We start from the raw sequence: 18308 nt of genomic DNA, 5'->3' as shown, positions 1-18308 counted from the left end.
GACCTGTACTTTTCTCAGTGATGGAGGCACAGTCTGGCATTTTCCTTGTATCATTTTTTTTTTTTTTGCTGTGTAGTCTTGAAAGAAAAATTTCTTCATGTACCGATATTTAGTCTTTTCATCTGTAATTATAGGTTGTATTTCATAGCTTTTAGAACTATTGTTGGGATTGTTTTTTATAATGTTTTTAGCTTTTGAAATTATAATGTAATTATGTCATTTCCTTCTTTTTCTTTCCTACCTCCGTTTCCTCTCATATGCATCTCACCTGACCATTTTTCCTGTAGTCATTACACACACACACACACACACACACACCCACCCACACACACACACACACACACACACACACACACACACACACACATACACACACATTCTTAAATACATAAATACTTTCTTGGTTTTTATATAATGTTATATGTATGTATATGATCCTAGGGCTACCCGCTTGGCATTAGAAGACCAATTGGGAATATTAGCCCAAAAGTTCGGAATACCCAAGATTCAATTCACAGAGTATATGAAGCTCAAGAAGAAGGAAGACCAAAATATGGAGGCATCAGACCTTCTTTGAAGGGGGAACAAAATACTCTTGGGAGGGAAATATAGGGACAAAGAGTGAAGCAGAGACTGAAGGAAAGGCCATCCAGAGACTGCCCTAACTGGAGATCCATCTCGTATACGGTCATCAAATTCAGTCACTGTTGCTGATGCCAAGATGTGCTTGTTGGCAGAAGACTGATGGATGTCTCCTAAAAGGCTCTGCCAGAGCCTTACAGATAGAGATGAGAATGCTTGTAGCTAATCATCAGACTGAGCACTGGGACCCCAATGGAGAAATTAGAGAAAGGACTGAAGGAGCTGAAAGGATTTGCAATTCCCTAGAAAGGACAACAATATCAACCAACTAGACTGCCCCCCTACCCAGAGGTCCTGGGGATTAAACCATCAACCAGAGAGTACACAGTGGGGGACACATGTCTCCAGTCACATATGTACCAGAGGATGGACTTGTCTGGCATCAATAGGAGAAGCCTTTGATCCTGTGAAGGCACGTTTCCCATTGAAGGGGAATGCCAGAGTGTTGGGGTAGGAGTAGGTTGGTGGGAGGGGGAGCATCCTCATAGAAGCAGGGGGAGGAGGAATTGGGGAGGGGGGGAACCAGGAAACGGAATAACATTTGAGATTTAAATGCATTAAATATCCAATTAAAAATGGATTAAAAAATAACATCTGTAACTAAAAGTGTAAACATTACAGCATAAGTGCATTTTAATATCTTCTTTTGTATTTATGAGCAATGCTTTCGTTTTATTTGCCATTTTGTTATTGAAATTTCATATGCAAAACAATGAGTTGTTATGCAGAATATCTATACCATCTTGCATGGAGGTAAATATCAGGGTAGGACAGGTCCAAGAGAAGGTCTCTAAGGAGTGGTAATTGGAAGGGGCAGAATGATGACTCTTTGTACATACAATTTAATGCTGCCTTAAGTGTTAGCCATTGTATATATTCCCTGCACAATTGTATAAAAATAATGTAAGTAATTTTAGAAATTTACAATGTGTAAAAAATAAAATTATTCCTATACACTTGCTCCCCCCCCAATAAAAAAGAAAGAAAACCAATTAGGAGAAGTTCTTCCTGGGGAAGACCATTTCTCCTATTGTTATCATTCCATACTTCCCAGCAGTTCTTTGTCTAGGCTTGAGCCTGTGAGCTTTCTTTTTTCCTTGTTAGGATGTCCACTGGTATCATTATTGTTCAGGTCTTATATAGACAGTCATATTGATGAAACTCATGTGTGTAGTATCTATGGTGTTTCTAGGAGTCAAAAACCTTACAACAAATTTCCCATTCCTCTTGCTCTTAAACTATTTCTACCCCCTTTTCTTCAGCGATCTTGGAGCCTTATGGATAGGAGTTATCAGTAGGGACTGGGTCCTAAGGGATCTTTTGTTCTCTGTACTTGATTGTGGTATTCTGTAATTATCTCTCTTGTAAAGAGAAGATTCTCTGCAGAGTGATAACTATACTCATGTGTGGGTATAAAGGTAAATATGCAAGATGTAGTTTGGAATTATGCTGGTTTGCTAAAATAGTACTTACACATTTTCCTCCAAGATTCATGGCTTCACCACCCTAGGGTAATGGCTACATTTTCAGTATCAGGCATGATTTCCCTCTTGTTGAGCTGGCCTTAAGTTCAATTCCAGAACTGTTAGTTACCACCAAGATATGTGTGCCACTATGGCACTCTTAAAGCTATGGTGTCATATTGGTTATTGGTATGGTTTACGGGCATCATAATTGAGTAGGACTATTGCTTGCTTTGCTTCCTTTGGTTTCTTGGGTTATGAAACATAGTCCTCAGAGAGGAGTCTTTCAGGTCAGATCCAGTTTGGTCTTGTGTCCAAAATGTGTGGTGTTTCCAGCAATAGGGACCTCCATTTCATTTCTAGGATGCAAATAAAGGTAACAGTAATAGCCTATTATGTTGTGGGAGTTTCTTATACAAACCTGACCAACAACTCAAAAGTGGTATTCTCATGTCTGAGAGCACTGTCAGCATGGATGGGAAAATTCCATCTGTTCTATACATGTATTTGTATATACAGACTTATATGTATTATAAATAATTTTGATTAGACAGTGATTCATTATGACTTTTTCAGACCCTCTTACTGTTTTTTTTACCTTTTTCTTCACTAATTGAATCCTCTCACACATTTTTCCAATTTCTTCTTTAACTGCTTCTATCCTGTTATCCCCTCTGCTTTCTTTTTACTTTCCCAGCTTCTGCCATTATTCCAGGTCTTATACTCATATCCACAGACATGGGGTTAGGATTCCTAGATCAAACAGAAGATGTGGTGCCTGTCTTTTCAGGTCTGGATTACCTCATTCAATATGATCTTTTCTAGTTATATCCATATAGATCCATCTAGTTATATATGAGTATAAAATTCATAATTTTATTTTTTTCTAATGCTAAATAGTATTCTAATGCTTAATAGTATTGTGTATAATTACCACATCCTTATTATTCATCCATCAGTTGATGAACATTTGGGTCATTTCCATCTCGAAGCTACTGGGTTTTTTTGTTTATTATTATTATTATTATTATTATTATTATTATTATTATTATTATCTTTAATCTTTTTCAATCTTTTCTTTTTTACAGTCCAGTTATTATCTCCCTCCCGGTCTGCCCTCTAGCAGTTCCTCATCCCATTCCTCCTCTCCCTGTCCCCAAGAGGATATCCCCCATCTCACTACCCTATCTCCCTATCCCATACCACTCTCTCACTCCACATTATCTTGCCAGGACTCCCTACTCACTGGGGTCTCAAGCCTCTCAAGGGTTAGGTGCACTTTTTCTCACTGAGACAATATCAGGCAGATCTCTGCTGTATATGAGTTGGGCCTCATATCAGGTGGTATATGCTGCCCAGTTGGTAGCTCAGTGTCTGAGAGATCTCAGGGTTCCAGGTTAGTTGAGACAGCTGGTCTTTGTATGAGGTCACCCTCCTCCACATCTTCTTCCAGCCTTTCCCTAATTCAACTACAGGGGTCCCCAACTTCATTCCATTGGTTGGGTGTAAGTATCTGTATCTGTATCTGTCTTGATCAGCTGCCTATTGTGCTTCTTGGACAGTAGCCATGCTAGGCTCCTGTCTGTAAACACACCATAGCATCAGTAATAGTGTCAGGCCTTGGAGGCTTCCCTTGAGATTGATCCCAAATTGGACCAGTGGAGCCTTTCCCTCAGTCTCTTCTCCATTCTTGTCCCTGGAGTTCTTTTAGACACGGATAGTTCTGGGTCAGAGTTTTTGATTGTGGGATGGCAACCCCATCCATCCACTTGATGCCTTGTCTTCCTACTGGAGGTGGACTCTACAAGTTCCCTCTCCCCACTGTGAGAGTGAGTCCTGAGAGTCTCTCACCTTCCAGGTCTTTGGTACACTCTAAAGGGTTCCCTACCTCCCATCTCAAAGTTGATGTTAATGCCTATGTTTCCAAACCATTTGGAGTTGGTTGTTATGTAACACAATGGTTGCAAGTCTAATTTCATTCTTTTACATGGGAACATGAAGTTTCTCAAGCACCATTTGTCGAAGATGCAGTTTTTTCTCCACTGTATGTTTTGTTCTCTGTCAAATATAGCATGGCTGTAGTTACATATACTCATGTTTGGATCTTCAATTTTTTCCATTATTCTACAAGTCTGTCTTGTGCAACTATCATATTGCTTTTTATTACTATGCCTCTGCAATATATCTTGAAATCTGGAATGACAAGTTTTCCAGCATTGCTCCTTTTTCTTGGGATTGTGTGCTTAAAATATTTTGGCAGTGCAGTTGGATGCTTCATAAACATTAGCACTAATAGTTATTCTGCATGTCATTGAGTACTCACTTAACTCAGGGAAAATTTGTTAATGTGTTCATCTTTCACAGAAGCTACTGGTAAAGGAATCAGGGAAGAATCACAATCATTGGAGTTTTTCTTTCTTTCTTTTTTATTAACTTGAGTATTTCTTATTTACATTTCGAGTGTTATTCCCTTTCCCGGTTTCTGGGCCAACATCCCCCTAACCCCTCCCCCTCCCCTTCTTTATGGGTGTTCCCTTCCCATCCTCCCCCCATTGCCGCCCTCCCCCCAACAATCACGTTCACTGGGGGTTCAGTCTTAGCAGGACCCAGGGCTTCCCCTTCCACTGGTGCTCTTACTAGCATATTCATTGCTACCTATGAGGTCAGAGTCCAGGGTCAGTCCATGTATAGTCTTTAGGTAGTGGCTTAGTCCCTGGAAGCTCTGGTTGCTTGGCATTGTTGTTCATAAGGGGTCTCGAGCCCCTTCAAGCTCTTCCAGTCCTTTCTATGATTCCTTCAATGGGGATCCTATTCTCAGTTCAGTGGTTTTCTGCTGGCATTCGCCTCTGTATTTGCTGTATTCTGGCTGTGTCTCTCAGGAGAGATCTACATCCGGCTCCTCTCTGCCTGCACTTCTTTGCTTCATCCATCTTGTCTAATTGGATGGCTGTATATGTATGGGCCACATGTGGGGCAGGCTCTGAATGGGTGTTCCTTCTGTCTCTGTTTTAATCTTTGCCTCCCTATTCACTGCCAAGGGTATTCTTATTCCCCTTTTAAAGAAGGAGTGAAGCATTCACATTTTGATCATCCTTCTTGAGTTTCATGTGTTCTATGCATCTAGGATAATTCAAGCATTTGGGCTAATAGCCACTTATCAGTGAGTGCATACCATGTGTGTTTTTCTGTGATTGGGTTACCTCACTCAGGATGATATTTTCCAGTTCCAACCATTGGAGTTTTTCTGTTCATGCCTCTTGGTCAAATACATAGTCTTCTTCTTCTTGATCATTAGTTTTCAATCTGTGGGTGGGGGCCACCTTGGTAAACCTCTATCTCCACAAATATTTGCATTATGGTTCATAACAGTGGTAAGATTCCAGTTATGAAGTACCAATGAAAATAATTTTATGGTGTGTATGTGGGGTGACCACAACATGAGGAACTATATTAGGCGATTACAGCATTAGGAAGGTAGAGAACCGCTGCTCTAGATCTCTGAAGCTTCTAAGGAGCTAAGGATGGAGGATCCATATCCACTATTTTCAAATGTTCTAGACTATTTTTAAATAGTGAAGAATGTAAAAAAGGAATAGCTGGGCCATTAGGTAATAGGTAATATGCAACGTCCACTTGTAGAGCATAGAGAAAGTAACACAAGAGAGAGAGAAATATTGGTGACTGGCCCAGTTTAAAGAAGCAAAAGATCAACTTTTTCTAGAGCCTTTGAGTTTGAAAGACCTGAATCCCACATTCTCATTCTACAAAGCTATGAAATGTCAGTGCAAAGGGAATGGCTTAAGCAGGGCATTTTCTAGAGCACCACACCCATGTTCCTAGCGTCTTCCATACTAAAACAAACCTGAAGGAGAAGAACATAATACTTTAAAGACTTAAGCCATTGAGTATAGGAAACTACTTTTAAGTTGCCTTTTCCATATGATATTAACAATTAGTTTTAAGTGAACATTCATTTATTCATTAAATACTAACTGGATCACACAAGGTCCTATGAGAATATTACTGGGAAGACTGTCAGCCCCTTGCCTGTGGTAGCAATTAGGGTTAGAATTTGATGGGTAAGATAGATGTGGTGGTAGGAGTCACTTAGTGTCAGTGTCCAAAAAACATGATCACTCTCAGTTTTAAGGGAAATTATTTTCTATTGGATATTTTAAATTTACATTTGAAATGTTATTCCCTTTCCAGGTTCCCATCCATAAGCCCCTATCCCCTCCCCCTCTCCTTTCAAGTATAAAGGTGTTCCCCTCCCCAACCAACCCTCTTCTCACTTCCTGCACAGTCTTTCCCCTACACTGGAGGATCCAACCTTGGCAGGACCAAGGGCTTCTCCTTCCATTGGTGCCCATCATGGCCATCTTCTGCTACATATTTAAGGGAAAGTCTTAATTTACAACAAAAACTATTACAGTAGAGTTCAATGAAAATACAGAATTTCAGGCCTAAAAGAAGATACCTTTAAAAAGATAGTGAGAAACATTATCATTAAATGAACAAGTAACCAAAACAAAGATTAATAGAGTAAGACTGTCAGAGCCAATCTACCCACTGGCTAGACCTGTCAACAGACGTCTCTTTTTTTTTTGTAACATGCTATTCTTTTGGAGTATTATTGACATTCTTAGTATACTACAAATGTAGTATTAATTGTGACAGAAACAACCACAATGTTGAATTTTTTAATGGTTCTATGCATTTGGGTTCTTGCATATTCAGATATTCATTTTCCAGCTTTTAGATTAATTATTGAAGAATAATGCTAATAGCATCATTGGGAATTTCTCTTGTCCCTAGAACTCTATCTATTACCATACCTTCTCCTCAAGCAGTATTACCAAGCAATAGTCATAAAAACTGTATGGTATTGGTATAGAGAAAGACAGTTAGAGCAGTAGAACAGAATTGAAGACCCAGAAATGAATCCACACACCTACGGTCACTTAATCTTTGACAAAGGAGCTAAAGCCATCCAATGGAAGAAAGATAGCATTTTCAACAAATGGTACTGGTTCAACTGGAGGTCGGCATGTAGAAGAATGCAAATCAATTCATTCTTCTCACCCTGTACAAAGCTTAAGTCCAAGTGGATCAAGGTCCTCCACATCAAACCAGATACACTCAAACTAATAGAAAAAAAAGTGGGGAAGAGCCTCAAACACATGGGTACTGGGGAAATTTCCTGAACAAAACACCAATGGTTTATGCTCTAAGGTCAGGAATTGACAAATGGGACCTCATAAAACTGCAAAGCTTCTGTAAGGCAAAGGACACTGTCATAAGGACAAAATGCTAACCATTAGATTGGGAAAAGATCTTTACCAGTCCTACATCTAATAGAGGGCTAATATCCAAAATATACAAAGAACTCAAATTAGACTCCAGAGAGCCAAATAACCCTATTAAAAATGGGGTACAGAGCTAAACAAAACACTCTCATCTGAGGAATATTGAATGGCCGAAAAGCACCTAAAGAAATGTTCAACTTCCTTAGACATCAGGGGAATACAAATCAAAACAACCCTGAGATTCCACCTCACACCAGTCAGAATAGCTAAGATAAAACTCTCAGGTGATAGCAGATGCTGGCAAGGATGTGGAGAAATAGGAACACTCCTCCATTGTTGGTGGGATTGCAAACTGGTACAATCACTGGAAATCAGCCTGGAGGTTCCTCAGAAAATTGGACATTGCACTACCTGAGGACCCAGCTATACATCTCCTGGGCATATACCCAAAAGATGCTCCAACATATAACAAGGACACATGCTCCACTATGTTCATAGCAACCTTGTTTATAATAGCCAGAAACTGGAAAGAACCCAGATGCCTTCCAACAGAGGAATGGATTAAAAAAATGTGGTACAGCTACACAATGGAGTACTACTCAGCTATCAAAAAATTCATAGGCAAATGGAATGAACTGGAAAATATCCTCAATGAGATAACCCAATCACAGAAAAACACACTTGGTATTCACTCATTAATAAGTGGGTATTAGCCTAAAAGCTCAAATTACCTAAGGTGCAATCCACAGACCACAAGAAGCTCAAGAAGAAGGATGACCAAAATGCGGATGCTTCCATTCCTTTTTAAAAGGGGGAACAAAAGTATCCATAGGAGGGGATATGGAGGTAAAGTTTAGAGCAGAGCCTGAAGGAATGGACATTCAGAGCCTGCCCGACATGTGGCATGCATATATATATATATATATATATATATATATATATGTACATATATATATATATGTATATATATACCCACCAAAACTAGATAAGATTGATGAAAGTTAAAAAAAAGTGCATGCTGAAAGGTACTGGATATAGAGCTCTCCTGAGATACACATCCAGAGCATGTCAAATCCAGAGGTCAATGCTAGCAGCAAACCACTAAACTGAGAATAGGACCCCTTTGTGGGAATTAGAGGAATGAGTGAAAGAGCTGAAGGGGCTTGCAATCCCATAAGAGCAACAATGCCAACCAACCAGAGCTTCCAGGGACTAAACTACTACCCAAAGACTATACATGGTCTGACCCAGGGCTCCATCTGCATATGTACCAGAGAATAGCCTTCTTTGGGCACCAGTGGAAGGGCAAGTCCTTGGTCCTGTCAAAGTTGGACCCCCAGTGCAGGGGAATGTCGGGGGGGGGGGCATTAAGGGAGGTGGATGGGAGGGGAACATCCTTTTCGGGGAGGGTGAGGGGATGGGGACTTATGGACAGGAAACTGGGAAAGGGAATAACATTAGAAATGTAAATAAAGAAACAAATCTAATTAAAAAGATAAAAAACAAAAAACCCATAGTTTTATTTATACTAGTTCCACATGATAGATATTAATATTATTCTCATTTTATATATTCAATGGTCTAGGTGAATAGACAAGAATTGATTCCTGGGGACATCGATATCAGCGGAATGATAATTTATACTAAGGGTTCTAAAACTTGTGTAAGCTGAGTTTAGAAAGGACTATAGAAAGTTAGGTAAGGAATTTAGACTTAATCCTGAATGGTGTGGGTCTTTTCATATTTTTAAACAGGGTCCTGAGATAGTCAGATACAATGTCTCTAGTAGGATAAGGTGGCGGGGCCAGGAATCAGTTGAGATTGGTTTTATGTAGGATAGGGTACCAACAAACTGGATAAGTGGTTTGATCCTACTTCTATTACTTACTACCTGTGACTTCTTGAAATTACTCTTTTTGTGCTCCAGTTTTCCATATATAAAATGTGGAATATATTAATATCTGTCATGTGGGACCATTATAAAGAGAAGCTATGTTAATATGTAGAATACCAAGGACAAGAGAAATTCCCAATGATGCTATTAGCATTATGTTTCAATAATTATTCTGGAAGCTGGAAGATGAATATCTGGAGATGCAAGAACCCAAATAATAAGGTCACAGAGTTTAAGCAGGAATGCTATTACACATTTTCAGTGGGGTAACATCATGACCATCAACATAACTTTATTGTCAGTCATCCATTCTGTCATTCTCCCAGGCCTTCAAGAATGCACTGATGAGTTCTTACTGGTGTTCTGGTAAAGGAGATGTGATCGATGACTGGTGCAGGTGTGACCTCAGTGCCTTCGATGCCAGTGGACTTCCCAATTGTAGCCCCCTTCCACAGCCGGTGTAAGTATGTATGGCCCCTCTTCCTTTGCCTATGCCTTTCCATTGGTTTACACTCTTGTAGTGGCAAACTAAGCTATGACTCTGTTGAGTTATCTGGGTGCATACCTAAATCATTGCAATCTCTGGTGCTTCCTTCCTTTCTTAAGAAAGGAGTTCTTGTAGTATAGAGATGTGACCCATGCACTCAGTTTGCAGTATATGTTTTAAAATGATGACTGTGATTCATTTCTCCTTCCTGTGCTTATTCATTTAACACTTGTCTGCTAGGCAAATAACTTGCTTTGCCAATGCCTACTTTGAACATGGCAGCTACTGAGATAAAGAAAGTTATAGAACCTCTCTTATTTTCTTCATTTTTTTAGCCAATCATTCTGATCACTTTCTGGGTGTTAGTTACTGGTAAGAAAATATCAATGATCAAGACTGGGACAATTTACAGCTTTAGAAGAGTGGTAGTGAGATAGGAAAGACAAGCAATAAAAATAAATAAGACACAGTTTAAAGTTAAATTAAAAACTATAGAAAAACAAAGTTGTGCATGTGAAGACTCATGAGCATGCTTTAGATAGAAGAGGCAGCATTAAAGAAAACACCAGTAAAGGTATCTGAATTATAAAAGGAGACATGAGCTAGGTAACAAATACCAAGAATCATGGTTTAGAGAGGTGAGACAGTCTATTAGAGAGAGGTAACCTGACACAGGAAGTTTATTTGAGGAAGCAAAGGAAGGCCATCTTGTTTGGAGAATTGTGATTAAAAAGAAGTGCTGTAAAGGGAAATGGTCAGGATCCAGTGTTAGCCGACAGAGTCCCATAAAACACTTCTATAGGAAGAGAAAACATGTACTATAAGGTTATCCTTGTAGACATAGTATGGTATAGTCAGTTAAAAGAAAGAATATGGACCTAGGGTAAACAAAGTTACCCAGATGACTTTTGGTTGTGTTTTGTTATATGAACCAGTGAAAATTGTTTCCCATTGGGAGCCTTACTTTTCTTACTTTATTAAATTAGGGAATTGCACATCATTGCCTCCAAGAGACCAGTTTAGTAATAACCTTCAACAGTTCTCTTTCATATTGCTCTAAAGAAGGATTTATCCCAAAAGTCCCTTTCTTTTTTGAGAGATTATTAAGTACCAATTGTAGAAACTTCAGGACATTAAAAGTTGACTAACGTATTCAGGAGCTAAACACACTGTCAGTAGACTAAACACAACTATGTTTAGCCCCTGACAATTTATTGGTGACAATCTATAAAATGAAACAGCATTGAAAATGTACTGTAAATAAGTCAAATGCTAACCATTTTTTTTCCGCTGAACACACACTAATTTGTTGTGTGTATTGTATAGGCTAATTTGCTGGTTGTATTGGTTTTCAAAAGGAAGCTTTTTGTATCTGTGATTTGTGGATGAAGAAATAGAGGGTTTGAAAACTAATGTAGTTTATTTACAGACATACAATAGTTGTGGTAACAGATGTAATCATTACTTGAACCTAGGCTAAAACTTCTTCTACAAGTGTTTAGGGCCCTGGATGAAACAAGAGGGCAAATAAGAAACCTTCTTTGTCCCCCCCCCCCCCAATTAGGTTACGACTTTCTCCAACAGTGGAACCTTCCAGCACTGTGGTTTCCCTGGAGTGGATAGATGTTCAGCCAGCCATTGGAACCAAAGTTTCTGACTATATCCTGCAGCACAAGAAAGTGGATGAATACACAGACACTGACCTCTACACAGGTGAGAGTATACACCTATACTCCGTGTGAGAAAGGTCAATGAATCTTGGGTTTCAAAACATTTGTATATACATAGACTACGACTCTGGGGCTGAGAATATTCAAGCAATCTCCTTTCCTGATAGGATGTAACGGGGGCTGGTTTTTATAAACTGATGTTAGGTAAATGAGGACTAGAAATGATTCAAGCATCCAGGAGCTTTGAGGAATGTAGCTTTTAAAAGAGCTCCATTTGGTTGCCACTGAGAACATTAACTCTGTGTTTTCCTGTGTCTTTGATACTGCCAAAAAGATTTGAACTCTACTGAACACCTATGCTCTGCACTCTGTTGTGACTCTCAAGCAGTCATTACTCTTTTCCAGTCAGAAAACTGATTGGGTGTTTCCTTCCTCTGCCACACAGTGACCTACTTACACTGTTCAGCATCTCCCTGAAAGACTCCAAATTTAAAGGGATTGATGTGTTGTGCTTATCTCACAGATCCTGAAACTGAGGCCAACGCAAGGTTATCCATCTGGTGTCATCTCCACAAGATTATTGAAATGTTACAATTTTAAAAAGTATAAATTTTGATTACTCAGTTATATTAAAAAACAATCATAGAAATGACATATTTCTTAAATCAATATGAATTCTCCACGTTTACAATAAATCTGAGTCTAATATTCAAATATTTGTGGGGTAAATAGATAACAAATAAAAAGACTTAATTGTTTCAATTTTGTTTTGTTTATATAATTTTTTGTTTATATAATTTTGCTCTCTGAATTATTTTTGCTTTAATTCCTCTGGAACTAAGAAGAGTATAATATACATAGTCAGGCTTGGGTTATAGATGAGAGGAAAAAACTCATTGAGTGAAACTGTGTAGTTTTAATTTTTTAAGTTGTCTACTGGGGTTCTTTAGGGACTTTATGTTCCTAATGGAATTTGAGAAGCAGCTATCTTTTCATATAATTTGCTCTTCTCTTTGGAAGTACTATCAGTTTTTACTTTATGTACATCAAACTTAGTTTTTAGAACATTTACATTTAATGAGAAATGTATGACTAGGTTTGAGCTTATTGTCTTGCTAATTCTTTTCTTTTATCTTAATGATTATTGTATATTTTACCATTTTTTGCCTATCTTCTATGATCTCAGAATAACTTCCTTTTTGATTTACTAAATGAGACTCATTCACTTCTTTGTTTTGGGTTTTGTCATAAAGTATTGATTATCAATACTATACATTTAAAATTTATTACTGATTTCTAAGAGTTTCATGCATTAGTACTATATTTATGTCATTTCTACCCAATACCCTGTCAAATTCCTGATATGTCTTCCCTACTCCCTTGTAATTTTTTTTTTATTATTAACTTGAGTATTTCTTATATACATTTCAAGTGTTATTCCCTTTCCCGGTTTCCGGGCAAACATCCCCCTCCCCCCTCCCCTTCCTTATGGGTGTTCCCCTCCCAACCCTCCCCCCATTGCCAACCTCCCCCCACCAGTCTAGTTCACTGTGGGTTCAGTCTTAGCAGGACCCAGGGCTTCCCCTTCCACTGGTGCTCTTACTAGCATATTCATTGCTACCTATGAGGTCAGAGTCCAGGGTCAGTCCATGTATAGTCTTTAGGTAGTGGCTTAGTCCCTGGAAGCTCTGGTTGCTTGGCATTGTTGTACATATGGGGTCTCGAGCCCCTTCAAGCTCTTCCAGTTCTTTCTCTGATTCCTTCAACGGGGGTTCTATTCTCAGTTCAGTGGTTTGCTGCTGGCATTCACCTCTGTATTTGCTGTATTCTGGCTGTGTCTCTCAGGAGCAATCTACATCCGGCTGCTGTCGGTCTGCACTTCTTTGCTTCATCCATCTTGTCTAATTGGGTGGCTGTACATGTATGGGCCACATGTGGGGCAGGCTCTGAATGGGTGTTCCTTCAGTCTCTGTTTTAATCTTTGCCTCTCTCTTCCCTGCCAAGGGTATTCTTGTTCCCCTTTTAAAGAAGGAGTGAAGCATTCACATTTTGATCATCCGTCTTGGGTTTCACTTGTTCTAGGCATCTAGGGTAATTCAAGCATTTGGGCTAATAGCCACTTATCAATGAGTGCATACCATGTATGTCTTTCTGTGATTGGGTTAGCTCACTCAGGATGATGTTTTCCAGCTCCAACCATTTGCCTACGAATTTCATAAAGTCGTTGTTTTTGATAGCTGAGTAATATTCCATTGTGTAGATGTATCACATTTTCTCTATCCATTCTTCTGTTGAAAGGCATCTGGGTTCTTTCCAGCTTCTGGCTATTATAAATAAGGCTGCAATGAACATAGTGGAGCACGTGTCTTTTTTATATGTTGGGGCATCTTTTGGGTATATGCCCAAGAGAGGTATAGCTGGATCCTCAGGCAGTTCAATGTCCAATTTTCTGAGGATCCTCCAGACTGATTTCCAGAGTGGTTGTACCAGTTTGCAATCTCACCAACAATGGAGGAGTGTTCCTCTTTCTCCACATCCTCGCCAGCATCTGTTGTCCCCTGAGTTTTTGATCTTAGCCATTCTCACTGGTGTGAGGTGAAATCTCAGGGTTGTTTTGATTTGCATTTCCCTTATGACTAAAGATGTTGAACATTTCTTTAGGTGTTTCTCAGCCATTCGGCATTCCTCAGCTGTGAATTCTTTGTTTAGTTCTGAACCCCATTTTTTAATAGGGTTATTTGTTTCCCTGCGGTCTAACTTCTTGAGTTCTTTGTATATTTTGGATATAAGGCCTCTATCTGTTGTAGGATTGGTAAAGATCTTTTCCCAATCTGTTGGTTGCCGTTTTGTCCTAACCACAGTGTCCTTTGCCTTACAGAAGCTTTGCAGTTTTATGAGATCCCATTTGTCGATTCTTGATCTTAGAGCGTAAGCCATTGGTGTTTTGTTTAGGAAATTTTTTCCAGTGCCCATGTGTTCCAGATGCTTTCCTAGTTTTTCTTCTATTAGTTTGAGTGTGTCTGGTTTGATGTGGAGGTCCTTGATCCACTTGGACTTAAGCTTTGTACAGGGTGATAAGCATGGATCGATCTGCATTCTTCTACATGTTGACCTCCAGTTGAACCAGCACCATTTGCTGAAAATGCTATCTTTTTTCCATTGGATGGTTTTGGCTCTTTTGTCAAAAATCAAGTGACCATAGGTGTGTGGGTTCATTTCTGGGTCTTCAATTCTATTCCATTTGTCTATCTGTCTGTCTCTGTACCAATACCATGCCGTTTTTATCACTATTGCTCTGTAATACTGCTTGAGTTCAGGGATAGTGATTCCCCCTGAAGTCCTTTTATTGTTGAGGATAGCTTCAGCTATCCTGGGTTTTTGGTTATTCCAGATGAATTTGCAAATTGTTCTGTCTAACTCTTTGAAGAATTGGATTGGTATTTTGATGGGGATTGCATTGAATCTGTAGATTGCTTTTGGTAAAATGGCCATTTTTACTATATTAATCCTGCGAATCCATGAGCATGGGAGATCTTTCCATCTTCTGAGGTCTTCTTCAATTTCTTTCCTCAGTGTCTTGAAGTTCTTATTGTACAGATCTTTTACTTGCTTGGTTAAAGTCACACCGAGGTACTTTATATTATTTGGGTCTATTATGAAGGGTGTCGTTTCCCTAATTTCTTTCTCGGCTTGTTTCTCTTTTGTATAGAGGAAGGCTACTGATTTATTTGAGTTAATTTTATACCCAGCCACTTTGCTGAAGTTGTTTATCAGCTTTAGTAGTTCTCTGGTGGAACTTTTGGGATCACTTAAATATACTATCATATCATCTGCAAATAGTGATATTTTGACTTCTTCTTTTCCGATCTGTATCCCCTTGACCTCCTTTTGTTGTCTGATTGCTCTGGCTAGAACTTCAAGAACTATATTGAATAAGTAGGGAGAGAGTGGGCAGCCTTGTCTAGTCCCTGATTTTAGTGGGATTGCTTCAAGTTTCTCTCCATTTAGTTTAATGTTAGCAACTGGTTTGCTGTATATGGCTTTTACTATGTTCAGGTATGGGCCTTGAATTCCTATTCTTTCCAGGACTTTTATCATGAAGGGGTGTTGAATTTTGTCAAATGCTTTCTCAGCGTCTAATGAAATGATCATGTGGTTTTGTTCTTTCAGTTTGTTTATATAATGGATCACGTTGATGGTTTTCCGTATATTAAACCATCCCTGCATGCCTGGGATGAAGCCTACTTGGTCATGGTGGATGATTGTTTTGATGTGCTCTTGGATTCAGTTTGCCAGAATTTTATTGAGTATCTTTGCGTCGATATTCATAAGGAAAATTGGTCTGAAGTTCTCTTTCTTTGTTGTGTCTTTGTGTGGTTTAGGTATAAGAGTAATTGTGGCTTCATAGAAGGTATTCGGTAGTGATCCATCTGTTTCAATTTTGTGGAATAGTTTGGATAATATTGGTATGAGGTCTTCTATGAAGGTATGATAGAATTCTGCACTGAACCCGTCTGGACCTGGGCTCTTTTTGGTTGGGAGACCTTTAATGACTGCTTCTATTTCCTTAGGAGTTATGGGGTTGTTTAACTGGTTTATCTGTTCCTGATTTAACTTCGGTACCTGGTATCTGTCTAGGAAATTGTCCATTTCCTGAAGATTTTCAAGTTTTGTTGAATATAGGTTTTTATAGTAAGATCTGATGATTTTTTGAATTTCCTCTGAATCTGTTGTTATGTCTCCCTTTTCATTTCTGATTTTGTTCATTTGGATGCACTCTCTGTGTCCTCTCATTAGTCTGGCTAAGGGTTTATCTATCTTGTTGATTTTCTCAAAGAAGCAACTTTTGGTTCTGTTGATTCTTTCTATGGTCCTTTTTGTTTCTACTTGGTTGATTTCTGCTCTGAGTTTGATTATTTCCTGCCTTCTACTCCTCCTGGGTGTATTTGCTTCTTTTTGTTCTAGAGCTTTTAGGTGTGCTGTCAAGCTGCTGACATATGCTCTTTCCTGTTTCTTTCTGCAGGCACTCAGCGCTATGAGTTTTCCTCTTAGCACAGCTTTCATTGTGTCCCATAAGTTTGGGTATGTTGTATCTTCATTTTCATTAAATTCTAAAAAGTTTTTAATTTCTTTCTTTATTTCTTCCTTGACCAGGTTATCGTTGAGTAGAGCATTGTTCAATTTCCAAGTATATGTGGGCATTCTTCCTTGATTGTTATTGAAGACCAGTTTTAGGCCGTGGTGGTCCGATAGCACGCATGGGATTATTTCTATCTTTCTGTAACTGTTGAGCCCCGTTTTTTGACCAATTATATGGTCAATTTTGGAGAAAGTACCATGAGGAGCTGAGAAGAAGGTATATCCTTTTGCTTTAGGATAGAATGTTCTATAAATATCCGTTAAGTCCATTTGGCTCATGACTTCTCTTAGTCTGTCTACATCTCTGTTTAATTTCTGTTTCCATGATCTGTCCATTGATGAGAGTGGGGTGTTGAAATCTCCCACTATTATTGTGTGAGGTGCAATGTGTGTTTTGAGCTTTAGTAAGGTTTCTTTTACGTATGTAGGTGCCCTTGTATTTGGGGCATAGATATTTAGGATTGAGAGTTCATCTTGGTTGATTTTTCCTTTGATGAATATGAAGTGTCCTTCCTTATCTTTTTTGATGACTTTTAGTTGAAAATTGATTTTATTTGATATTAGAATGGCTACTCCTGCTTGCTTCTTCTGACCATTTGCTTGGAAAGTTGTTTTCCAGCCTTTCACTCTGAGGCAATGTCTGTCTTTGTCTCTGAGGTGTGTTTCCTGTAGGCAGCAGAATGCAGGGTCCTCGTTGCGTATCCAGTTTGTTAATCTATGTCTTTTTATTGGGGAGTTGAGGCCATTGATGTTGAGAGATATTAAGGAATAGTGATTATTGCTTCCCGTTATATTCATATTTGGATGTGAGGTTATGTTTGTGTGCTTTCATTCTCTTTGTTTTGTTGCCAAGACGATTAGTTTCTTGCTTCTTCTAGGGTATAGCTTGCCTCCTTATGTTGGGCTTTACCATTTATTATCCTTTGTAGTGCTGGATTTGTAGAAAGATATTGTGTAAATTTGGTTTTGTCATGGAATATCTTGGTTTCTCCATCTATGTTAATTGAGAGTTTTGCAGGATACAGTAACCTGGGCTGGCATTTGTGTTCTCTTAGGGTCTGTATGACATCAGTCCAGGATCTTCTTGCCTTCATAGTTTTGGCGAAAAGTCTGGTGTGATTCTGATAGGTCTGCCTTTATATGTTACTTGACCTTTTTCCCTTACTGCTTTTAATATTCTTTCTTTATTTGGTGCGTTTGGTGTTTTGACTATTATGTGACGGGAGGTGTTTCTTTTCTGGTCCAATCTATTTGGAGTTCTGTAGGCTTCTTGTATGCTTATGGGTATCTCTTTTTTTAGGTTAGGGAAGTTTTCTTCTATGATTTTGTTGAAGATATTTACTGGTCCTTTGAGCTGGGAGTCTTCACTCTCTTCTATACCTATTATCCTTAGGTTTGATCTTCTCATTGAGTCCTGGATTTCCTGTATGTTTTGGACCAGTAGCTTTTTCCGCTTTACATTATCTTTGACTGTTGAGTCAATGATTTCTATGGAATCTTCTGCTCCTGAGATTCTCTCTTCCATCTCTTGTATTCTGTTGGTGAAGCTTGTATCTACAGCTCCGTGTCTCTTCTTTTGGTTTTCTATATCCAGGGTTGTTTCCATGTGTTCTTTCTTGATTACTTCTATTTCCATTTTTAATTCCTTCAACTGTTTGATTGTGTTTTCCTGGAATTCTTTCAGGGATTTTTGTGATTCCTCTCTGT

At 38.8% G+C, this 18308-nt stretch overlaps 1 protein-coding gene across 5 annotated transcripts in view; it reads left to right on the top strand.

The window, feature by feature from the left end:
- Positions 1-18308, top strand: part of Astn2 (astrotactin 2) — a 986452-nt gene that overhangs the window by 792682 nt on the left and 175462 nt on the right. For 4 of the 5 annotated variants that reach the window (XM_063287034.1, XM_017593112.3, XM_017593110.3 and 1 more), the window contains 2 exons: positions 9632-9765; positions 11357-11505. In XM_063287034.1, coding sequence (XP_063143104.1) covers positions 9632-9765; positions 11357-11505 — 283 coding nt within the window. Of the gene's footprint in view, positions 1-9631; positions 9766-11356; positions 11506-11985; positions 12225-18308 lie in introns of those variants that run through there. The other variant, XM_017593109.3, reaches the window with a different exon arrangement.

The sequence above is a fragment of the Rattus norvegicus genome, chromosome 5 (genome assembly GCF_036323735.1).
Source record: "Rattus norvegicus strain BN/NHsdMcwi chromosome 5, GRCr8, whole genome shotgun sequence".
Lineage (NCBI taxonomy): Eukaryota > Metazoa > Chordata > Mammalia > Rodentia > Muridae > Rattus > Rattus norvegicus.
This window is presented reverse-complemented; position numbering and strand designations above follow the sequence as displayed.